This window comes from Crocodylus siamensis, chromosome 6, assembly GCF_052110815.1.
Source record: "Crocodylus siamensis isolate JL-2025a chromosome 6, ASM5211081v1, whole genome shotgun sequence".
Taxonomy (NCBI): Eukaryota; Metazoa; Chordata; order Crocodylia; family Crocodylidae; genus Crocodylus; species Crocodylus siamensis.
Genome location: NC_143400.1, coordinates 64,304,036 through 64,329,744, shown reverse-complemented (window position 1 = coordinate 64,329,744; position 25,709 = coordinate 64,304,036). Strand labels below are relative to the sequence as shown.

The 25,709-nt window shown below is 44.7% G+C and overlaps 1 protein-coding gene across 2 annotated transcripts in view; it reads left to right on the top strand.

The window, feature by feature from the left end:
* Window positions 1-1,801: 1,801 nt before the first annotated feature.
* Window positions 1,802-25,709, top strand: part of DNER (delta/notch like EGF repeat containing) — a 352,845-nt gene continuing 328,937 nt past the window's right edge. The window contains exon 1 of one of the 2 annotated variants that reach the window (XM_090054479.1): window positions 1,802-2,207. In XM_090054479.1, the coding sequence (XP_089910605.1) occupies window positions 1,962-2,207 (246 nt within the window). In that variant the 5' untranslated portion in view covers window positions 1,802-1,961. The remainder of the gene's footprint in view (window positions 2,208-25,709) is intronic. The other variant, XM_090054478.1, reaches the window with a different exon arrangement.

Here is a 25,709-nt window from a genome sequence, read left to right as displayed (position 1 = left end):
ACCAAGACACCCCTCCGTAACTTTTCTGAATTGAATGGTATACAATGTAAAAAAAACTAGTTTATTACAGTTGCATCTCTTTGCAGACAGCGAGAGTGAGGCAGTGCCCAGGCAGGGACAAGCCTGAGCCTGCATTTATCTCCTCATACCTTGCAATACCCTTTAAAAGATCTTGAGGCACCCTAGGGTGCTCCAGCTGCTTAAGAAACCTAGTATTTGCTCCAGCACCCTGGCTGAGATACAGTATTTAAAATACTCTTGTATTTGCATGCTGGTACTATCTGGCCTTATTACTTTGGGGGTTGGACTTGATGACTATTGTGGTTCCCTCCAAACCCTATGATCCTGTGATTTCCCAAAGATTTCACAAGAGCACTAGTGTAGATGGAAGGATTACAGACAGTACCCAAAAACACTGCTCTCAGGACAAAGTGATAGGATAACTACAGAGGGGAATACATGATATTGTACTTTTTAGTAGTAGTATTACTAGTATTATCATGGTACTTAAACATATCAGATGGACTAGGACCCAGCATTATTTGTGACATTCATTGGAATGGAAAGACCAATTTAAGTGAATAAGAAAATGTGCAAGCAGGACCAGCAGAGGGAGATAGTGACATTACCTATGCCACACATTTACAGTGTAGTAGAAATAAGAATAAAAGAAAGTTGCGAAGTACCAAAGGAAATAAACTGATATTGTTTTTCTAAGACAGTGGTACTCAACCTTTCTGGCTCTAGCCTGAACGGGTAGTGCCTGATCCCTTGCGGGGGTGGGGAGGTGCTGCATCTGGCTGGAGGGGCAGCCTAGCCCTGATCCAGCTGTGTGGTGAATAGGGGTTTGATCCAGTCCCACCCTGGCCTCTTGGCAGGAAGGGGCATGGCCTGACTCCACAGAAGGAAGGAGGCAGGGCTCAGCCCCAACCTGGCCAGGGGAAGGGAAGAGGGCATAAGCTGGCTTCATGAGGGGAGATAGCAGAACCAGGTGCCAAACCATTTGCACAGGGGAGGCAGCGTGATCTTGCCCCAACCTGGCTGGGTGGAAGAGGGGGAGGGTTGCGGCCCAGCTCTGCCCTGCCCCACCGGCTTTGGCAATGGGGAGGGGTGGCACTGCTCCCCCTGCTCCCTTGCCACCAAACATCCCAACATGTGGGGATCCCCGTGGTCCAGATTCCTAGGCTCACTCATGCATTTGGCTGCTGGGCCAGCGGTTGAACCCCCTCTCGGCACTAGAAGTTATAAATCCCATATCCGGGCCATGTTTCCAGTCCTGTTTAAGGTAAGCTTCCCTTGTAGGCATCTCTATTCCTGCCATCCTTGTCAGGGGATTGAGAAGTGCCAAGCGTTAGAAGACGTCTACGAGAAAACTGGGGCGGCTGGTCGCGGCACAGCCGGGGGCTGGGGTGAGGCCTGGGTTACAGCTGCCTCTGCGGCCAATGGGGGAGGGGGAAATGCCACAAGGGTAGAGGGCGGATCCCCTCCAGCCGCCCTTGCGGTCTGATGCAGTGGTCTGGGGCTCAAAAGCGGGTGCCGTCCATCCATCTTTTAGTTTATAAAGGTGCATTTCTAGCCTGCCGTCCAGTTCCGGTGGGGGCTGCCTCTCGCCCTGTGCCACGGAGCGGGGGCTTCCTTCTCCCCAGACCAGCGGGGAGGACGAAGGAAGCGGCGGGGGGGTGTGAACGCAGCCCCGTCCCTTCCGCGGTCCCCGGCGCCCTGTGAGGGCGGGGGCTGGAGCAGCCCGCCGGGCCGAGCAGAGCCGAGCCGAGCCGGGCTGGGGGCGCCCCCGGCGGCAGCCGAGCGAGGTGGTGGCCGCGGCAGCGGCAGCGGCCCCGCCCCAGGCCCCGCCCGCGCGTTGCCGGGGACCCGGAGGCAGGAGGAGGCGAGGAGCCGCTGCTGCCTTCGCCTTGCCGGTGCCCGCAGCGCAGCGGATCCGACCCGACCCGGCCGCCGCCGCCATGCCCCGCGCCGCGCCGCTGCTGCTGCTGCTGCTCAGCCTGGCGCAGCGCCGCGCCTGCCTGCCCGGCCCCGGCCCCGGCCCCGAGCCCGACCCGTGCCGCAGCCAGCCCTGCCGCAACAACGGCACCTGCTCGCCCGCGCCCGCCCGCGCCGCTGCGCCCCGCCGCGCCCCGGCCCTGGCCCAGCCGCCCGCCGCCGCCTACAGCTGCGCCTGCCCCGCCGGCGTCTCCGGCGCCTCCTGTCAGGTAAGGGCGCCCGGCATCTGCCTCCCCCTGCCTGCAGCCCCGACCGCCCTCGGTCTCCGCCGCCGCGCCCCAGCCTCCGCCGCCATCGGCGTTTTGAGGAGCCCGCGACGTTCGTAGCGCCCCGCTCGGGCGGCTCCTTAGGTAGGGCTGAAATGCCGGACAGCGCCCAGATCCCCGCTAAGGAGCCGGCCGCTGCTCCCGCACAAGTTTCGGTCGCCGCCCTTGGGTTGGGGCCGTGAAGGTGTCCGTGCTGCAGGGGCCTGTCAGGCCGGGGCGGGGGAGAAGGGTGGGAGTCCTACCCCCATCCCCACCTGCCCCCCTCCGAGCACCTCTCTCCTTCTTTCTGAAGAGAAGGATTTGTTTCATGTGCCTTCAAACCACAAAGATGTGCTTCCTGGGAGGATTGGCATCCCCAAGGACAACACGCGCTTATTTTTCTAAGACCAGTTTTGCGTTTGTAATGGCTCTTTTGTTTTGGTTTTTTGCATGTCTATAGAGAGCAAAGTATGTTTCTTCATCTTTGTAGATCCATGGCTATATGGAGACCTACAGAGCTATGCAGCGTTATAAAGCTGTGACCATAGCTTTTTCAGAGCTATGCATCTATATAGATATAGATGAAGAAATACACTTTTTTTTCCCTGTCAAGGAAAGCTATAGCTTTGCTATTTTTTGCGGGGTGTGTGTGTATATTTACACATATCTAATACATGCCTATTTTGTGATGTGTATGTATATATGTGGACATCTATATGGGCATAATACAGACCACAAAATAGCTATGGCTTTCCTTGATAGGAAAAAGAAAAAGTGTATTTTTTCACAGAGAGAGCAGAAGTGTATTCCTTCATAAAACATGAATGCCATGGGTAAGTATTCAGTTCCAAACACTGTATGGATGATGTTGAAAGCGCACGCACTTTAGAAAGAAGTATGGCTGTGCTCATCTCAAAATGTCCCACTTGCTTTCTTTTAAGGATGAAAACTGAAATATTAGCACTAATGAGTTTCTGCAAAATCAGAGATTAAAATGGATTAAACAGAATGTCTTACGGGTAATTTTAGCAGTCTTGCTAAAGAGTTATTGTGTTCACTACTTTAGAAGAGAGAGAGGCAACAATATTTATGCTTCTGTCTGTTGCTATTTTGCTTTTGTGTCTGAAGTCCATGTCTGAAAGTGAAAATAGCTCTCTCTAATGCTTAGTAAACTGTAACAGTAGGAGGTGTTGCTTCTGGGGCTTTGAGAGGAGAGAGGAATTATTTTTTTTTATCTGAGAGGATCAACATTAAGTTCACAACTGTTTATACTTATTAGACAATTCATAGATTCTGGGACTATTGTTAATTTTATTTTGTATTTTTGACTTCTATTTTAACCAGTTGAACAATATTTATTACAAGGGATGCTTTATAAACGGAACGACAAGAAATTCAACCCTGTCTATCATGACTGAAGATGAAAGTATAGGTTATTGTGAAAAGTGAAGAACATGTTCTTTTTCATTGCAACTAGTTAAAGGACAAATAAAGAAAGAAAAAAACCCAGTAGAATATTATATGCATCCACATTAAAGATTATTTTTTATTTTATCAAAAGGAAAAATATTTTTTAGGATTTATTCAAATTAGAAAAAAATATGAATTCTTGACAGATAACTTCTGCATGAGCAAACTTTCTTTTTTTATCAGTTAAAAATGCTTGCAAGGTGAGAAAAAATATATGTTCTGTCAGATGAACTTTTTAGACTCGGAGAAAGTCAAAGGAATTTTAATTCCAGAAAGGTACATGAGATGGCTGAGTACTTGGATATAAAGTTTCAGTCTCAGGCAATGGTTTCTCAAATTACTTCTGAAGGACATAATTAAACAATTATATTTTGGGGAAGGAAATCTGAGAGGGAAAACATGAAGAGAAAAGGATCCCTGTTCTGTTGAAATAACTTGTCTTTAGTTATGTGAAAACTGTAATTTTGCAATGCTGGAATTTGTTGTAGAGCTGGAATTCTTTGAAAACAATATAGCTGAATGTAGTTCTGTTTTATTATACACAATACTTCCTGGTATAAAGAGTAAGAGAAGAATCACTTGATTCTGTTGTTATTTTCATGCACAGAGGTGTGGGGTCAGGGGAAGAGGCCCTGCTAACTGCATCTAGAGAGCAGCTTACTGCAGTGAGCACTCATTTCTGCATGTACTGGAGGGGGACTGATAACCTGGTCACAGCTGGAAGTTACCCAGAACATCCTCTGCAAAGTGCTAGCTGTAACCATTTTTGATGTACTTCCCAGTGCTAGTGTTGGTAAGGGGAAAGTGGCAAAGAAGAAAATTGACACTTAAGATATTTTTAAAATCTGCAGCTTTTCTGTCACCAAGTGCAATCTTTCACTTGCTTTTTTTTGGTCTTGAACCATTTTTATCATGTGATGTGGCAGTTGCTGTGGTAACTAGTTTTTATTGAGTAGAAGAAGAAAAAAATATATGCTTTGTTGATGCCTACAATGAGATTACTTATGGGCAGTTTTAATACATGTTGTTTTTTACACACCAGGTTTCTAATTTGCATTCTTTCTTTGCACATTCAACAGCATATTGGTTTTTCTTAAACTCCATACCTTTTCAGGGCTGTGAATATTTTAGATAAGTTAACATAATAAGAAAGGCAGTTTGTATAGAAGAGAAATATTTTTGTAATTTCACAACTCATATTTCTGAACAAGTTAATTTTAGGCTTTTGCTTTTGGTAAAAAGCATGAATGGTTTGCCTAAGATTGTGCAAATATTTATATTGGTAAAAGGCATGAATGGTTTGCCTAAGATTGTGGAAATATTTATATTGGATCCAGTTGCCCTAAAATTGTTTGAAACAATTTGCCCAATTTCTTAGCTTTATTCTGAGAAAAAATGGTTGAAATTTCAATGCTTGAAAATTGAACCTAACAAACTACAGGCAACATGTTTAAAATCTAAAATCCAAGCAGTTTTTTAATGCAATGAAGTATTGCCTGTCCTCTTTTTTTAGCTGGAAAGTCATTTGGCTTTACTAAATAAACTTCAGGACAAGAAACCCCCCCCAGTTAAACAGGAATGAAGCTTTCATAAGAGCTAGATGTTTTCCTTTATTTAAAAAATAGTAAGAAACTGAATCGGTCAAGTAGTTTTCTTATATACATCAATTTCTGTAAAGTCCTACTGACAGTTTAATGGAGAGAATTTTCTCACATAGAAACATGTTACTATTAATACTTCTCGTGCAACACTGTCAGAAACTTTTTACTTCTGAATTTTGTTTTTTTGTTTGAAAATAATTTATTTCCCTTCCATTTAATTCTTCTCCAATAGTAATTTATCCCATCCCCATCCCTTTTCTGTGCTTCTCAACCAGTTTTTAAATTTTTTTTATCTCCTTGTTTCATAAATATCTTCAATAATATAAGCATAGCCAGAGAACAAGTTCTGTCTTTGGCATACATAACTGAGAGCTGTCATCACTTGAGTTTTTCCCCCCCTTGGGTTTGTTGTTGTTGTTTCACACAATGCACTTCAGTTATCTTGGCCTCAAGTTACCCATATCTGAAATGGACATAATACCTAGCATGGATGGTGATGGTCTAAAAACCGAAGCGACTTGGGAGACTGTGATAAAAGATAGAATTTTTTACACTAGTTTTTATGTCAGCCAAAAGGTCTGTTAGTCCTGGTAACAGTTTCCTGTGTTCATTGTATTTACTAGGTTTTTTGATATCTGCAACAGATACTGCTTTCTAAATCCTGTATAACTGTGACTGTGGCAATTTTATAGCAAATGGTATATATGGAAAGTCATATCCTGTATTTGGGAGGGAGAATCTACTAAAAGATTTAAAACCAGTATATACATCCAGGTAGACATGTGCTTTCTAGTTCTGCTGTTAAAAATGCTTTGTCTAAGCTAGGTGAGACTTTTTTCTTTGATCATGTTAAAGCATCTGGAGAAAATTGTGTTTTTTAAGATTTAAAATTTCATAGACTCTTGGAAATTAACTGTGGTAAAGACCCAGAGGACCATGTTTCCCAGGTCTCTGCCACATCAGGATTTTATCCAGATTTTAAAGTCCCAGATAATATGGTTTCTGTCATTCCCTTTGGGACACTTGTCCTCTCGTTGCCATTTTTTCCTAATATTCAACCCAAATGTACTTTTGCTTGATTATGTCCCATATAACTCCTGTTATTTGTGCTCCTGTCTTCTTTCGATGGTCATGCTTATCAAACATGTAGAGAGAGTTTTATTTCCTGCCAGCAAACTAGGCATATATTCAGCTCTTTAGCTCTTCTCCTTTTCTTCATATGCCAGTTCCTTCGTTCTAGTTATATTTTTATTTTTAGTTATTTGCATTTCTTCTATTCCAGTTCTCAGTGTCTATTTGTTATGGACTTCTTATTCCTCAACGTAAAAATCAAGTTCAGTCTACTCAGTCTAACTGGGGCTACACAGAAAATCACAGAATCATAGGGAAGTAGGGCTGGAATGGACCCCCAGAGATCATCTGGTCCAGCCTCCTGCCTGAGACGGGATCATCCCTATCCAAAACATCCTGTACAAATCTATTGTCTAACCTCTTAGCAAAACTATGCAGCCTAACCCAACATGGGACATAACACCTTAACCTGCCACAGGTAAAGCTAAGGGGATCACAATGGCCAATATGCTGCTGTAAAAGGTAGTTAATATATATTAAAGGTATCCCAGGAAGAGGGCCACACCACTTACTACAGAGGAAGGCAACTGCCCCCACAGTCCCAACCAGTCTGGTCATGGGGTAAAATTCCTTCCTGACCCCAAATATGGCAATTGGTCTGACCCTCAGCAGAGGGGCAAGACCCACTAGCCAGGAACCTTTGGCTTAAGTCCCAGCAACAGCATGGGTGTATCCCAGCCCTGGCTGCAGCCAGCTAATGTCTTTCTCTTCCATGTTATGTCAGCAATGCAAAATTGCATAAGTTCAGGTCTTGAGATGTCCTTCAGGCTATTCTTACTGTCAGAAGATTCAAGGTGTACTGTATCTGCACATCAGAGTTTGAAGTATTCTTTTTTCTCTGGTTTCTCTTGGTACTACAAGTTGGTGACATCCCTTCAAACAAAGGTCTTGAGCGTTTATTAGGTCTGAATTTACAATGGGCTCACTGCTGTAAAGGGGAAAATATTTGTGCCATTCCAATATTTTTAACCTTTAGCTTTTTAGGCAGTCTATTAATGCAGGCAGGGTAGAGATGCACCTTTATAGACTAAATTGGAGGTATATAAGCTTTGGTGAGCCCAGGTTTATCAGATGCTGTGAAAGGGCATGCAAATAACAGGCTTGTATTCAGTTCATTCTTTGTAGTTGATAAAGATGGGGAAGGGAGGGCAACGGGGATGGGGGCAACAGGGGAAGCAGTGCTGGGAGAGGCAAATAAGTAATAAACCTATAGAGACAAAGGGACTACAAAAAGGTGATCCAGGTATTGGGATAAGAATCTGTAGTCACTATTTAGATCATACTTAACACAGTCTAGTCTGTGAATGATTTCTTGTTCCACAGTTTTATGTTCAGGTTCATAGGATCATTGGAAAGTAGAGCTGGAAGCGACCTCACAACGTCATCTAGTTCAGTCCCCTGTTCAAGGCAGGATCATCCCTGACTAAACCATCTCAGCCAAGTGTCTGTTTAATCTGAACTTGAAAACTTCAAAGGATGGAGGTTCCATGATTTTTATAGGTCGGGGTGCTCCCCTAGGCTAAATGCAGCCTGTGGAGCTATTGCATCTGGCCTGTGGGGCTCCCCATGGGTCAGGAAATTTGATGGTGGGGGAGCAGTGGCCATTAATACAGCCCTCCCCACCCCTAAATCCCCAAGGCCTAAACTCTGCGTGGCTGGTTGGGGCAGGCCAGGTTGTGACCCCCTTCCCCTACAAGCTGGACCATCCCCCTCACTTCTGGGTTAAGGCTGGGCTTTGCCCCCTTTCTTCTCTGTAGGGCAGGTTGGGGCCTGCCTCCCATTGGGGCTGGGATGTGCTGCCTTTACCCCCCCTCGCAGAGCCAGGCCACATCCCTTTCCCTCTCCACAGGGCTGGGGCAAGCTCCTTTCTCTTGCAGGCTGCCTTGGGGCTGACTTGCCTCCCCGCCCTCTTCCATGTGGCCATATAGTGTCTGCTGTGCCTGTCCAGGTGCTGTATCAGGAACACCAGCTGGATCTGGTCCATGGATGGACTGGGTACTGCCAGTCTGACCCATCAGGCAAAAAAGTTGAGCACTACTGCTTTAGTTAGCTTGTTCCAATGCTTCACTACTTTCATAGTTAGAAAGTTCCTCCTAATCTCTAACCAAAATTTCCCCTGCTGGAGCTTGAGGCCATTGATTCTAGTCCTCCCTCTATGGCCATGGACTCTATACACAACCTTCAGGTATTTGAAGACTATTATCAAAACCCGCTTCAGTCTTTTCTTTTCTAGACTGAATAGCCTTAGCTCTTTCAGACTTTCCTCATAAGTTGTGCTTTTCAGCAACAAATCATTGTTGTTGCTCTGCACTGGTCTTGTTACAAACTGTCCACATCTTCCTTGAAGTGTGAAGCCCAAAACAGGATACGTTACTCCAGGTGAGGCCTCATCAGTTTTAGGAAGAATTGTTTCTCTTGTTTTGCAAGTTGTTTTTTGAAGTATTATGTTCAAGAACAGGTATTTGAGGTCAGTGATAGAATGTTAAAGGAGGTTGAAGTGTCCTGCCATAGACTTGCATGTCTTTCCAGACCTAGTGTCAGATCAGTATTCATTCATTCTTACATAGAGGGATGGCTCCGTCGTGCCAACGTAGACAGCAGAGAGGCTCTCTGAGCAGCTGATGATGTATATGATGCTGGTAGAGGTGCAGATGAATGACCCCTGGATATTATCATTCATGTTGTTTGGTCCAGCGATGGTGTGGTCTGTATTGGTGAGGGAGCACACCTTGCATCCTGGTCCTTTAAACAAGGCCTGGTGCCTTGGTGAAAATAGGAGTTAGGTAGTTTGTTGTTTGAGATATGAGGTTTGAGGTTGGGGGGCTGCCTGTAAGTTTTGAACTGTCACGTTTGTTTCCATGCAGCTGGTCCATCTATTATATTCTTAATCTATGAATAAGAGTAAATTGAAGGTGCCCCCTAATCACATGATATGGTTGCAAGAGTATTTGTATTTCCTTGAGCTTGGCATGGGTTCCTAGCATCTTTTATCTTCTGGTGAAGAACACCATATAAACTTACATGACTCTCAGAAAGCCAGATTATAAGCATTAGCATTAACTTCCATGTTTTAAAGGGGTTTTTACCTCCATAGAGCTGATATTTTGTTTTCCCTTGACAGCAACAGGATTAAACCACTGTGTGTGTGTGTGTGTGTGTGTGTGTGTGTGTGTGTGTGGTTTGTACTGTCCCAAGAGTTGCTGAACAGTTTTTCAGCAGCTTAAGGCAAGAATTTTTGGGGGGTGATTATCTTTTATTTGACCAGCTGCATGGTTAGAATAAAGTTAGACAAGCTTTTGGATGCAAGACATTTTTCATCTCAAGAAGGGTAGATATGCACCTTTTATAAATGAAGTAAATAATATGTATATAGATATAGCACAAGCTGTCATGAACCAAAGTTCAGTTTATCAGAAGCAGTGAAAGGGCATGCAGAAAGCAGGAGAGAGAAATTAGAATACAGAAGACAAGGGAGGGGGAAGAGAGACAGCAGTCTGCTTAATTCAGCTAAACTGTTTGATAGTGTAGGCCACCATTTTAAAAAAACACTAATTTGATCTGTCACCCAGTTTATGGCTAGTTGGTTTGAATACTGTAGTGGAAAGGCTACAGTTTTATTGGTCTCTGGGTTTCAGTTTCAGATCACTTTGTTTGTAATGACTTTGTTGGCATAACTTGTGACCTTTTCATGGTGATGCATATAACTTTTACTATTTTTTTTAATGACAAGTAACAAGTGTGTTTCTTGAGGAACTAGTGTGGCCATTATTGGTATACACACTGATAAAGAAAGAAACTTAAGAGGTTTTTAAAAAAAAAGATTTTCAAGTGCATCATCTGTTCAGCTCCCTGAGAAATGTGGAGATCTCTGACTAGTTGGACTGATGTAGTTCTGCACTATCAAGGAGGGTGGAAATTGTAATATGAGGAACAGTTCCATGAAGTAAAATAATGAGAAAAATATTCCTCCACACCACTTTTTTAGGTTTTTTTCCCCCCTGTTATAGTACCCATAGGGGTTCCTTGGAGCTATAGTAGGAACTTTGTTTTCAGTCGAAAATTTAGTTTTTTTTCAAGTTGATATTGTCCATTGAAGCATTTTATATAAAATCACCACATGCGAAATAGGTCTGCAACTTAGCACCTCCAAATGCTGTGCAATAAAGTATTGTATGGGGATGTCTCCTTGAGATATAATTGAATTGTTCTAAATTCCTTTTGAGGAAAATTGAACTGTTGTGAAACTAAAGAACTAAATGTGATGTCTTCACTCCAGTGGGTATTAAGGTAAATCTGAAAACTTATTTTCCATTAAGTAGTATGAACTTTTGTTTTCTCTGTTGCAGCCTATTCACATGATCCATCAAATCTGTTCAAAACAGTTTCTTGTATAATATTCAGGTCATTATACTATTCTTGGCTTCCAGGTGCTGGCTTATGTTTCTGTGATTAAAGATGATGAAGAAATGTATTGAATTCTGAGGTAATTGAAGAATAGTAGAAGACACAAAAAAAATCCAAGCATTTAAATGTAATTGCTTCTCACAATTTTCTATTTTTACCTGCTTCAATATGAGATGGTCAGCTCATTTCTCTGTTTGTACAAATGATTTCTGATGATCTAAAAACTGATATTGTTTTACTTCCCTTTCAAAATTTTAGTACTTAACTTCATGTTATTTATTATTTGTATTACATGGGGTTCTTTAGATGCTATAGTAATGGGAGTAGTACAAAAACAAACCACAAATGTGGTCCTTGCTCCAAAGAGTTTGCAGTCTCCTGTTTCTTATCCAACAGATGGACACACATGAAGAAATAGAAAAAGGAGATAATATTTTTCGGAATGACAGACAGTGGTCTCTGTGCACTAAAACTTTATAGCTTGGTTTAACATTACACGTTCAAAGTATATTCGGGTATTGTCTAATTGTGTCTGACAGTGTTATAGAATCTTTCACATGGAATTGATTAAACAAAAAGAGTATGAACAATCAGATTCTGGCTTTAGGAGTAATATTCCACATTGACAGCTGCACTTTGGTGTAGGAAACCAGGTGCTTCGGTGAAAGGGGTGAGGAACTCCACAGTAAGTAGATGTAGGATAAGCTGCCCTAGGAGAACATGTTACCAATCCTTAGTAGTTAAAGACTGACAAACACCTTGAAGAATTAATTTTAATAGCCATTTTAATTTTGCATCTTCCATCTTTGTTTCATTGATTGCCCCCCACCCCTTATTTTGAAACAGGGAAAATGACTGCTTCTAACACATCTTTTCTGTGCTTTTCATTATTTTCTATATTCAGTAATGTCCACTTTCTAAAATAAGCATTTTCACTATGTTCGTGTAAGAGTCTTTTCAAGCTCCTGATCACTTTTTTTCTCTTCTAATATCCTTTCTGAGTTGCAGTGACCAGCATGGACAATAATATTCCAGGTCGGGGAATATAATTTCATTATACTAATTTTGGTATTATTTTCTGTTCCATTCTTTATGCATGCTAATTGTTTTTTGTTGCTCTTTTACTTTGGCTGCACAATGAACTGAGGTCTAAGTTGAACTGGCATCAGTGATACCCAGATTTCTTTTCTGTGATTTGATACAGTTAAATTAGAACATGGTAGCTTATTGGAGGCCTCCAAAAAAAATTTTTTTTTTTTCACCAATGGAGAAATTTGAGGGGAGAGACAGTTTAGTTATGAATCCTACCTATTATAACTTAATCCTCCATTGTCTGCTAATTCTTTGCTTTATAAAAGTGAAAATAACTTCATTCAGTTTTCTTTTCCCTTAGCTTATATTATGCAGATGTCAGATTGTATTATGCAGATATAATGTAAAAACTGAAAAAGTACATTCTGACAGGAAACTCATATTTTGTAACTCCTTACCATGATCAAGATTAACTATCAATGATAACTTTATTTGAAGAATTATTTTATACTCTTATTGAGCAAGCTATTTCCTGATAGGACTGTAGCACTGAAAATACAAAACATATCAAAATGTGTATTAAAAGAAGTAATGCCTCCTTTGAAACAAAGTTATTTTAATCTGTTTCTTCTGCATGTCAGTGGAAGCTTTTATCCAGAAACATTCAAGTGCCTAAATGATGCACCTATAACTGATCTCTTCATAAAGTACTTAGCCTCGTGTACATAGCAGCAGGTGTATCTGGCCCATATTTTTCTTCAGCTTTGACTCCTGCTAGCAGATATCTTTTTGAAGTAAAAGATCATAAGATTGTAATTCTTTTAGTCCTGTGAATCAAGGTCTAATGGTGAAAGTTAAAGATTTAGGAGCTGAGAGATCTGGGTTCTTTTCTTGGTTTTGCCATTGACCTTTTGTACGAAGCCAGACACCAGTCATTTTTCTTTCTTTTGTGGGGATAATATCCTTTTAATGGTGTTTGGAAGGTTAGTTCTTTAATGTTTGTTAATGGGTCTAAAAAACAATGTATAGAAAACATTTGTCTAGTTTCTGAATGGTCTGTCAGTGACTTGTGCCAGGATTAACATGGAGTAAAGTTAACATGGAGTAAAGTTCATCAAGACCAATCAAACATGACATCCAGACTTCTTTTAGAGCAGGGGTATCAAAGATATGGCTCAGCCCACAGAGTGTTATCATCTGGCATATTGTGCCACAGGTGGCATGAGGGGCCAGGTCTGGGATGTATGCTTCATGCAATGCCCACATCAGACTTGCCTTGTGCGTTGGATCTACTCCATGGGCCTGATCTGGCCCACAGATCTGCCACATGACAGTCATCCAATCTGTGGACAGGTCCTATGCCACTCATCCGGCTCACTGAGCTGGATGAGTTTGACACCCCTTTTGTAGAGGAAATAATGTTACTTTGTCTTCAGTTTCTTCATAATAGTATAAAAACAGTAGTAAAATTGTTTTTACATTTCTTGGAAACTCTAATACTTTAAAAATGTTGAATGCTTTGTTTTCTCCAGATAGTCTTATTTAAGCTTTAATTTTCATATTTACTCTCTTTTTAGTCTGTCTCACATAACAACACATAGCCGCCCTGATGTTTTATTTAATGCAGCTTTATTTGGGATATTTAGACTATTGAAAAACCATGTTACATAAATCTCTGGCAGTGATTTCATAGATTTCATAGACATTAGGGCTGGAAGGGACCTCAGAAGATTTTCAAGTCCAGCCCCCTGCCCTAATGCAGAAAGTCAGCTGGGGTCATAGGATCCCAGCAAGATAAGCATCCAATTTACTCTTGAAGGTGTTCAATGTAGGTAGTTGAAGAGCACCTACATTTCTAGAGCCTTAACAGGTTTCTGTACAATTCTGTACTTTCATGACTCTCTAAATGAGAGAACTATCTGTATAGTGGTAAACTATTGTTATTATAACCTTCCCTTTGAGACTTTTTAATGTATATCTAATAGTAACTGTTTCTATTCCCTTTCTCTCCCTCTCTCTTTTAAGAATGACGTTTCTTTTCTTCTCCCTCAACCTTTTATTTTTTTCTCCGTTCTGCAGCTCTTACCTGTTTGCATTTTCCTGACTTTCACCTGTTTTCTGACCAGATACTACTATATTTGAGGATTTTTTTTTTTTTTAAGTTTTAGCATATCTGTTTCTTAGGGCCTGGGCACATGACACGCTTAAACTGATGTAATCTGTGTTCACATCAGCCTAAACTAGCCCTACAGATGTGCAATTTACTGGACTCTGATACAGGCAACCCCCACTTAATGCTGTTTCACTTAGCACTATTTTGCTATAACACTCATTTTAAATTTGATACCTGATTTCACTTAGTGCTCAGCAAGTTTTGTTATAACGCTCGTGGTTGCCATCTTGGGTCATTAAAAACAATGGCAGTCACCATCTTGGGTTGTCAAATACTTTTGGTTTTGCTTAACACTCATTTTGCTTAACAATCAGTTTTTCAGGAACCAATTAAGAGCACTAAGTGGGGGTTGCCTGTATTGAATTATCACAGGAAAAGAATCAATAAAAAATACACCTTATAGCTTACTCTTGTATAGGTTTTGCAAATCCACAGTTAGGCTGGGATAGCTGTTGGCTCAGTGTGTTTAGTAGTGAGGCACTGTAATGGCACCTACTGTAGCAGCAGCTACCCTAGGATAAATGATTGTTACTCTGCTCTGACTCTAGTGTAATTTAGATTAGGATGCAAAACCCATGTAAATTACTTTGCTGTTAATGTGTCATGTATCCAGCCTGGCAGACAGTCTTCACATACTTTTGAGTTTTCGTAACCGAGATGTTTCTCAGCTGAAACCTTAAAGCAGCAGCTAGCTTAGCTACTTGTTTAATGAGTCATTATTCAACAGTATTGTAAATTATTTTTCTTATACTAGTTTAGGAAGTTGATAACTGTTTTCTTACTTAATTGAAATGCTTAGGATTCCTGATTATTTGAGTACCTGATTTTAGAATGATTTTAAAATCGCACATTTATATCCTTTATTGCAGTTATTGTTTTGTTTTTCATGTTTTCCCCATAATCTATACCTATAAAATAACAACTATATGAGAGTATTGAGAAACTTGCTAGTGGTGTTTCAGTCATTTAAGCCTTTGTCATTTAAAGGAGTTTAAGACAATGGCTAGTAGCTTTTAAATTTAATTTAGCTTTGTAATGTTTTTTTTCACTGGAAGTATGTACAATACGTTAGTGATCAGTAGTGTAAAGAGGTTTATAGTGATGAATATGATAAGTCTAAGAGAATTGTCTTTGGCCATGAAAATTTCGTTATGCTGAGGTAAGGGCAATGAATTATAATGATTTCAAAGGCTCTGCTATATCCATTATATAGGTTACAAGAGGAACCTAATTGCTAGATTGACTGATAAGACTGTCAAGTACTTTCAGGAATAAGATGCCCATCAAGGGGAAAAATAAAGCAGGATTATCTTTCTGAAGGATTCCTTTCGCAATAAGAAAGCTAATTTTCTGTGTAGATTACCATGTCTTAGTTCTTTCAATTGGAAAATTCAGCCATGTCTACACCTAACAAAGATGAAATTCCGTATTGACATGTGCACGCTGGGAAGAGTAATTTGAGCCACTCTTGCATATTTGAAATAAATTGTAATGACTTGGGAGAAAGAGCCATGTGTCTTTGTGTCAGCTTGTTGCAAAACCTCTTGTGTTGTGCTCAAAATCAAACAATGTTAGGAAGTATAAATAATGGCATTGAAGACTATATAGTGCTTAAAATCTAATACTATAGTATGAGTTACTAAAATACCACCCTCTGAAATTCACTTCAGGCTATCAGAAATAGAAACACTGGAAGTAAAAGGGGTCCAAGAAATTAAATTTCAGAGCTAAAGTCAACTATTGATTGACTGGGCTAGGGAATATATTGTCATACTGACTGTTTTTTCCCATAATTTTCAGTCACCGGCTTTCTTACATTTTCGAAACCATTTGGTAATAGTTTGTGTCAGAGAAAGGTCAGTGAAATATTTGGCCCACTAAGTTGGTCTATTATGTAGGTCAGTTCTTACACTTCTGATGTTTTCATAGATGAAGTTACCCAATTGCATATTCTTTTTCACATTCTCAGAAGACATAATTCTAAGGCATGGAGTAATAATGGTGTGTACTCTAAATTGAGAAAGTCTGTAAAGTTGGATGCAGATTTCTTTTTTATTTAAAATATATTAGGTATGCAGTGAGATTTTCTACTAAGTGAGCTGGATCATGGTTTGGAAAGCTGTTACCAAAAGAGATTATGTTCCAGATGTTACACTCAGTAATGTAAGACATTGCATTTTGTTTTCAAAATGTGCAATATACAATGTAGGTATACGATGTATATAGTATACATTGATTTTTTTTTTGTTTTCATAATAGCTGTATCCAGATATTACCAATAGTTTGGTAAGGCTCCCATTTATTTTTCTTTAGATCTGCCGGTATACCAACATTTGTTAACTGTCTAGGTTAGTGGCGCTGACGAGCTACCTGGCGGGCTACATGGGCAGTGCCTGGTCCCACCACAGGTTGGATCATTGTTCCGAGCTAACACCTGGGACCAGTGTGACAGGCACCATCTAGCCACATGGAGGGGGCAGAGAGCAGTCTGGCCTGAGCCCAGCCCCGCATGGGAGGAAAGCGGTTTCACCCAGCCCTGTGGTGGGGAATGGGATATGGCTTGACTCTGTCGGGGGAAGGAACCATGGTGTGGCTCTAGCCTGGCCCCACAACAGTAGGGGGGTGCATCCTAGGTCCAATCAGGTGTGTGGGGCTTGGAGTTTGGGAATTTGGCAGTGGGGAGGGTGGCTATATTAATGGACACCACTCCCCCATCACTAAATTTTCTTGATCGAATGGGTAGCTTCATGGGTCAGATGAGATGGTTCCATGGGCTGCATTTGGCCTGCAGGCTGGAGGTTGAACACCCTGGTCTAGGTTCATGCACTAATCCTTGAAACCTATTTTGAGAAATGACCCTAATTTTGAGACAAGGCCTGGAGCTCCACTGGGCTCTTTCTGGTATGTGTGTGTGGGGCAGGGTTGGGTGGGGCTGTGCTGGGCTGAGCACTGGTGCTGGGAGAGGGGGTTAGGGGGCTACAGCAAATTTTGGGGGGGCTGCAGCCCCCCTCAGCCTGCCCTGCCCCATGTATATCTGGGGGCAACCCCCCGTGCCCTCCCAGGATGCATGCGAAAGTCGCCCTCCCTGTGCCCCCTGGACAAGCTGCAGCTTAGTCCTGCGCCCCACCCCGGCTCGGCAGCCCCAGCCCCACTTCCTCCTTCATTGTAGGGGCCTTGATCTGCCCTCCCATGCTCCTTTCCTCCCCCCTCCCCTTCCACCACAACAGGCTTACCAGCTGCATGCGGCTCTTCGAGCTGTAGGTCTGTGTATTGGAAATGGGATCGGTATCAGCCGATGTGCCTCCTTAAAAATTGGCTATCGGTATTGACGTCCAAAGTCTCTGTCAGTGCACCCCTAATACTGGCACCTTAAGATTGTAATGTTTTGTTTTCTGGTGTTAGCTGTCATTATGTAACATCATGTTACACCAGATAGGGTTGTGATCTTGGAAACCTCATGCAAATATCCAAAGTAGTTTCAAGAAACTAGTTGTGAGGATTGCTGACATTAGATCAGACTCTTCATCTTGCATTTTTAATCATGCAGTGTGCTGCATAGTGACAGTTGCTTATGAGAGTTGCAGAAAATGGTGCTGAGTCCTGTGCTGTGGGAAATTAATGTGTTTTATTGAAGAAAGGCCAAATTAGACTTAATATATTAAACTGCCATGGGAGTTTAGCTGTAACATTTGGCTAATTGGTTTCTGGGTTAGTGCAGTACAAATATTTAAAAATCTATTAAGGTGATAGCAAAGGGGGAATTGGTTAGGTGTTAAGTGAAAATTTGAAAGGTCAAAGAGTATCTAATTTCTTCAGGGTTGCTGGTAATTCCATTTATGTTTTTTCTGACAGGAGACATTAAAATCAAACAAAGCCTTTTTTGGATTTAATTCTTCTTTTTGGACAGAGGAATCCAGAACTGGTTATTACAATCATCTTCTGCATGCTGGGCATCTTGAGATTTCATGTAGTTTCCTAAATATGAGTGGATATTATTACCAGATTGCTCCATTTGTTCACCTCAGAACAGTATTCAGAGTCCATTGTACAAAACAAATCCATCCATCAGTTTCTACTAAGACTATCATAAATTTAATTTGAGAGTTTAAAATACATTTATTGTTAGTGGCTGAATAACTTAATTACATTTTATGCTTATTGTGTAAGTGGCAGGCAGAAAACAAGTGCAAGGTATCTTAGTTCTGCGTGGTTTGTGTGTGATCCACCTTGTGGTCAGCAGTAGATGGTGAAATTTATGATTTCCAGTTCATAGTAAATTCTTATATTTTAAATTATGGTTTTGTTCTTACTTGGCTTGTGCTGCTATTCTTAGAGCCTCTGGGCTGCCTGAGATGGAAATATATGTGGAACACAGATAGAGCTAAGGAAGGAGTTGGCAGTGTTTCAGGAGCAGTAGCCAAAATAATCTAACTTGATCTTAGGTGAACCAGCTCTTCTGAACCAGTGGCTGCCATTGCTACTTCCCCACCCCCCACACCACTGCCTGGCTGTGGCCTTGGCTTTGTGGGCCAGAGAACATTTCTCTGTTGGCTGGATCTGGCTTATGGGCTATAAATTGCCAAGCAGTGATCTACGGCTTTCACTACAGGTGGCTTGGAAGGCCTGAATGCATTTTGGTAGATCAGAATCTCCCAAGCTTCTGGGACTACCAGGCTTTGTGACAGCGAGTGTGGGAGCCTGAAGAACCCTGGCTTGAGTCTCTTTTTTCAGAGTCTCCAAGCTGTCTTGTAGAGTCCTGTTTAGAACCATGGCTTTCAAGCTCTTAGTTAAACAGCAGGGGCTTACGAGCTTGTACTCCCCAGCAACTCATAGGAAAGCGGACAGGTTTCTGTTGGAAACCTGGCTGGGATTCAGTAAGAACTCTCAAATTAGAGAGGTTTCTGCAAAACAAACCAATAAATCAACATTTTCTTAAATTATATTCTATTTGAAATATCTATGAGCAGCTCTACTTAGCACACTAGATTCGTATCTAAAGAGAGAAGGTGGTTGTATATTTATTTGGAATTTAATATTGGAACTACCCGAGGTAGGGCTATCCAACTTCAGATTAGCTGAGAACCACACACTGCACAGGTTGTGAGCCCCAGGCTGCATGTGATGGAGACTGCATGGGCACCCTGGAACTCTTAACATGTGAGCAATGTGAACACCCACTGGCATTGCCACCATAGTGTGAGAAGTATAGCCTCCCTTGCCTTTCCCTTCTTGTTCTTTCACTTCCCCTCCCCAGCTGCCACCACTGTGTGTGTTCCTCCTTCCAGCAGTGCCATGCAAGAAGAAGAAATGCCCCCTAACACATTGACAATCACCCTCTCATCACCATGTGAGCAATATTCCCCTCCCTTCCCCAGTGCTGCCACATAATCCCCCTACCTCCCTCTCCCCCACTTCATGCTGAAGGAGCATCCCTCTGCTACCACCATGCAGGTGATCCCTCCTCTTGCTGCCATGTGAGTAGCATCTGTCCCCTGCCCAAGCCCTCACACTGGCAACAAGCTCACTGGGCCTTCCACTGTGCTACTGTACCTCTGAGACTCTGGCTGTCACAGCCAGGCAGAAGCCTGGGAGTAACACATTAACTCCTTGCAAGCTGAAGGTGGCCCATGGTCTACCAGTTGGACAGCCCTGGCCTAATATTCCTTGGGAAAATGTAAGAGTGCAGATTGTAAAATATTGATCTTTTTTCTGATTGTTTTCAGCTGACAACCTGAAATAACAAGTTAATACGATCTTTTGTTGCAGCCACACTTTTGTGCATTTGTGATGCAACAAAGAGGATGGATTTCTATTTGCTTTTGCTGTGTGCCACCATAAAAATTTTTATGTCTGCACAAAGGCAATATCTGTTTGCAGTCTGAAAGTGATTCTTTTGTTTCATAGACATCAGGGCTGGAAGGGATCTTGGGAGATCATCGAGTCCAGGCCCCTGCCCGAAGGGCAGGAAGTCAGCTGGGGTCATAGGATCCCAGCAAAATAAGCATCCAATTTACTCTTGAAGGTGTTCAATGTAGGTGCTTGAACCACCTCTGCTGGCAGACTGTTCCAGACCTTGGGGGCTCAGACAGTAAAGAAATTCTTCCTTATGTCCAGCCTGAAACGGTCTTGCAGGAGTTTGTGACCGTTCGATCTAGTCATCCCTTGAGGCGCTCTGGTGAACAAACGTTCCCCCAGATCCTGGTGGTCACCCCTGATAAACTTACAGGTGGCCATCAGATCACCCCTGAGCCTACGCTTTTCCAGGCTAAAGAGTCCTATGGCTCTCAGCCTGTCATCGTAAGATCTGTTTTCCTGACCTCTGATCATGCACGTGACTCTCCTCTGGACTCTCTCAAGCTTCTCCACATCCTTTTTGAATTGTGGACCCCAAAACTGGACGCAGTACTCCAGCTGCGGCCTCACCAAGGCCGAGTACAAGGGGAGAATGACGTCCCGGGATTTGCTCAAGAAGCATCTATGGATGCAAGCCAGCGTTTTGGTCGCTTTATTAGCCGCAGCATCGCATTGCAGGCTCATATTCATCTTGTGGTCAATGATGACCCCCAGGTCTCTTTTTTCTGTAGTGCTATCCAACGTAGCACTGCCAAGCCTATCAGGATGCTGCAGGTTTTTCCTCCCAAGGTGGAGAACCTTGCATTTTTTCGTGTTAAACACCATGAGGTTCTCATCTGCCCATTTGCTGAGCTTGTCCAGGTCAGCTTGGATCACCCGCCTATCTTCTGGCGTGGATGCTTTGCCCCAAAGTTTGGTGTCATCGGCGAACTTGGCCAGTCCACTCCTGACTCCAATGTCCACATCATTAATGAAGATGTTGAACAGGATGGGTCCCAGGACAGAGCCTTGAGGGACCCCACTGGTCACAGGGCACCACGATGAGTGACTGCCATCAATCACAATCCTCTGGGTCCGACCACGGAGCCAATTTCCCAGCCAGCGGATTGTGGTGGAGTCAAAGCCACAACTGGTCAGTTTGGCCAAGAGGTGATCATGGGATACCAGATCAAAGGCTTTTTTGAAGTCAAGATATATGACATCAATCTCTTCTCCCTTGTCCAGGTGATAGGTTACCTGGTCATAGAAGGAAATGAGATTGGTCAAACAAGACCTACCCGCAACAAACCCGTGCTGGCTATCCCTTAGAATGTTAGCCTGGGCCAGTCCCTCAAGGATGGCCTCCTTAATAAGCTTTTCTAAGATCTTCCCCAGGATAGAAGTCAGGCTAATGGGCCTGTAGTTAGCCGGATCCACTCTCCTCCCTTTCTTGAAGATCGGCACCACATTGGCCTTCTTCCAGTCTTCGGGCACTACACCAGAGCACCAGGAGTTTTCAAAGATCCGTGCCAGGGGCTGGGCTATGACGCTCGCCAGCTCCTTGAGTACCCTGGGGTGCAGATTGTCAGGGCCGGCTGGCTTGAAGGTATCCAGCTTCTCAAGGTGTTCCTTCACGAGGTCAGCATTTATGGAGGGTAGGGGATCCCCGTCACCCGGATCTCCCTGTCCCATAGCAGGCATGGGCGTCCCATGGGACTGATGCAGAGTACCTATTTAATAGGTTGGGTTTTTCCTGGCCGTCAGTTGTCAGTTGCCCCATCTGGTTTAGCAGGGGTCCAACGTTGCCCTTGCTTTTCTTCCGGCTCCCCACATATCTGAAAAAGGACTTTTTGTTGTCCTTGATGCTTGAAGCTAGTTGGAGTTCAGTTGCAGCCTTGGCTTTCCTGGTTTGCTCCTTGCAGGACTGGACCAGCGCAGAATAATCCTCCTTGGAGGTGAATCCCATCCTCCATCCTTTGTAGGCTTTCCTTTTTAGCCACAGGAGGTCCGCTAGGTCCCTAGAGAGCCAGGAAGGCTGCTGTGCCTTCTTGCTGCCTTTCCTCCGTGTTGGAATAGATTTAGCTTGTGCATTGAGGATCGCTTCCTTGAGAAGCAACCACTCTTCTTGAACTTCCATCTCCCTGGGGTCATGGTCCCTAAGGGCCTGACCGACAAGCCTCTTGAACTTGTCAAAGTCGGCTTTTCTGAAGTCAAGGACTTCTGTGTTGCTGACTGACTTGCCAGCTTTACGGCGGATGGTGAAGGTGATCACCTCGTGGTTGCTGTCACCCAGCTTCCCATCAATCACTAGGTCACCGATTAGGTCGTCCCCCATAGCCAGTACCAGGTCGAGCGGCGCTTTGCCTCTCGTTGGCCCATAGACTTCTTGAGTCAGGTAGAGGTCATCCACGCATGAGAGAAAGCTTTGCGACCGCTCGGATTTTTCTGAGTGATCTTCCCACGAGATGTCCGGGTAATTGAAGTCACCCATGACAACCAAGGTCCTGGGGCAAGCGGCCTCAGTCAGTTCCTGGGCGAACTCTTGGTCAAGCTCAGGACTTTGAGTGGGAGGTCTGTAGTAGACTCCCACCGTTGTGTCCCCTGTGCCATATTCCCCACGAATTTTTACCCAGAGGGTCTCTAGCTGTCCATGCTGGTTGCCAACATCAGCTTGCAGAGACATGTAGCTTTGCTTCACATAGAGAGCTATACCCCCGCCCCTTTTGTCAACACGATCCCTCCTGTATAGGGTATAGCCCTCTATACTCGTGGTCCAGTCATGGGTGGAGTCCCAGCAGGTCTCTGTTATCCCAATGATGTCATAATTCTTTGCACTGAGCAGGCGGACGAGCTCCTCCTGCTTGTTGCGCAGGCTCCTGGCATTAGTGTACAGGCAGGCAAGTGTCCCTTTGGGGGCTCTTGCCTTGCCCACTGATTGTGCCAGGGCGGGGGCAGGAGTGGGCTCCCTTAAGTGCCTTGGTCTGCTGGCTTTGCAAGGGTTGCTCAGCAGGCCAGCAGTGGCAGTATTCCCCCTGTCCCCCAACAGGCTTAGTTTAAAGCCCGGTGGAGCAGGTCAGCCAGTCTGGCTGAGAAGAGCCTCCTCCCCAGGGGAGAGAGGTGGAGGCCATCCCTTCCCAGCAGCTCACTACCTCTCTCACCAAGGAGTGGACTGTGGTCATGGAAGCCAAAGCCTTCCCGATGCCACCAGTGCTGCAATCTTGGTTGACTACATGGATCCTCCTCAGCCCATAGCCCGAGACTGGGAGGATTGACGAAAACACCACCTGAGCTCCCAGACCCCTAAGTCCCGCTCCCAAATCCCTGTAGTGCCTCATGACCTGGCTGGGGGTGCTCCGAGCCCTGTCATTGGTGCCCACGTGAATAAGGAGCATGGGATAGTGGTCTGTGGGCCGGAGGAGCTGTGGGATGCTCTCCGCAATGTCTCAGATGCAGGCCCCCGGGAAGCAGCAGACTTCCCGGGATAAGGGGTCGGGGCGGCAGATTGCCCCCTCAGTCCCCCGCAGGATGGAGTCTCTCACAAGAAACACCTTTCATTTTGTCTTGGGGAGAGTGTGGGCAGTAGCTGTGGTTGAGCCTGGGTTGCCTGCAGGAGCTGGCAACTGAGCAGGCTCTGCTGGGGCTGCAAGAGGTGCGAACCTGTTGCTAAGCTCCGGTGAGGGAGGGGCCTTGGTGCAGCGGGCCTTAGGGCCCTTGACCACCTTGGTCCATGCCCCTGACTGGGCAGAGCGGGAGGTCCCAGAGTCCTCCTTAGTCCTGGAGGGAGACGGTGCTCTACCCTGCGGCTCCCGGGGGAGAAGGGCCTGGCAGTAGGAGTCTATCTCCTGATCGCAGTCCCTGATGGCACGCAGTCTCTGGACTGTGGCCTGGAGCTCCTCCAGCTGGCGCACCAGAGACCCCAGTAGGGAGCAGACCCCGCAAGGGGAGGTGGCCATGCTCCCAGGCCCCAGAGCCTGAAAAAGGGACAGGCAGCCCCCGCAGCCAAGAGCCAGGGGCTCCATCTGCGTGGAGCCTGGAACCATGGGCTCCATCTGGGTGGCCGTTTCTGAGGTGCCCAATGTGGGGGCTGCAGAGCCCGAGGGGACCCTCGGGGTGCGGCGCGTGCCCATCCATGTCATGCCTCTGGTAGGCTGGCTACGGCTGGGGCTGACTACTCTGTGGGGTTTGCAGGCAGGGTCTGGTGCCCTCCCACACCCTCCCCTGTGCAAACTCTGCGCTAACTCAAGCGCCTGTTTACGCAGCCTGTTCGCGTGGCTCCAGTCGTGTGGCTCCCTGGGGGGCTGGGCCAAGTAGGGGCCTGGGTGGGGGCTTGACCTGGCCTGGCTCCACGCAGCTGCCTCCTCCCAGGGAGCGAGGAGTTAACCCCTTCCCACCACAAGCCCGCTTACCTCCGGCTGTGCTGGGGGCCAGCAGGGGGCTCTGCGGCTGCTGAGGGGGTGTCTGGGGGGCTTCGGAGGAGTGGGGGCGCAGCGGGCTTCACCCGCATGTCTCTCACCGCTCCGGAGCCTAACTGAGCTTTTTTTCCCCGTTTGGCGAGCCCTTTTAAACTGCACGCATACGCAGTGGGCCTGCTCTCGGGGAAAGCTGGTTTCTCAGGCCAGAGGGGCCCTGCCTGGGATTTGGGGGGCCCTGCCCTAAAGGAGGGGGACTGGTGAGTACCCCACTCCTCTTCTCTCTCCCTGGGGGGCTGGGCCAAGTAGGGGCCTGGGCGGGGGCTTGGCCCGGTCTGGCTCCACACAGCCGCCTCCTCCCAGGGAGCAAGGAGTTAACCCCTTCCCACCACGAGCCCGCCTACCTCCAGCTGTGCTGGGGGTCAGCAGGGGGCTCTGCGGCTGCTGAGGGGGTGTCTGGGGGGCTTCGGGGGAGTGGGGTGCAGCGGGCTTCACCCGCACATCTCTCACTGCTCCGGAGCCTAACTGAGCTTTGTTAACAGATTCAGAGTGTTACCAGAATTAGAATAAGTGTCACTGAACATCCAGTCGCAGCTATGTTAAGATAGAGCATATTCCTATTCAACTTTTATAATTTAAGATTTTCATTTCAGTAATTTTATTGACCTTTCTGCATGCTGTCCCTATGCTAGAACAAGTTCAGTCTCTCATTATGTTAAGGTCTTTACTGTACTTCTAATTTAAAACAATTTATCTAATTTTCAACTACTGACTTCCTCTCCAGTGTTCCACTCCTCTTTGTTTTGCTTTCTTAACTCAATTTATAAACCAAAAATTGGTCCCCACAAGTTTGATGTACACTGTTGTGTCAGTTATATTAGGACATTTTTTTTTTCATGTTAATGACAGCTATGTTACATGAGATGAAACAAAAATGAACGGGCTGCTTCAGTGCAGAGACCATGACTTGGGTGTAGGCTCTGGAGGGAAGGACAGAAGTTAAATTATTGATTGAATTAGAGAAATCCATAATAGATACCTTCTAGCATCTGCTACTGATACTATGCCAGAATGAGGAAATTGGTAGATTCTTGTTTAATTACGAAGCCCTTAGGGCAAAGTTCTGGGACTTGGTTCGAAAGGGACTTTAGTTTGACATTCAAACTACATTTTCAGAAAGGTGTCACAAATGCTATCTTGGGAACTGAGATTGGGTACCAAACTGATCCTCATATGTCAGGTGTTCTCTGGGTAGGGGGCTGGACCCAATGATCTTGTGAAGTCCCTTCCAGTGCTAATATCTCTGAAATCTATAAAGGGAGGTCATTACCTCAAGGTGTATTAGGAAGACCACCTCCCAAGCTCTGTTCTTTCTTAATATATCTATTTTTCCATCAAAGCGTGTTAGGCAAAT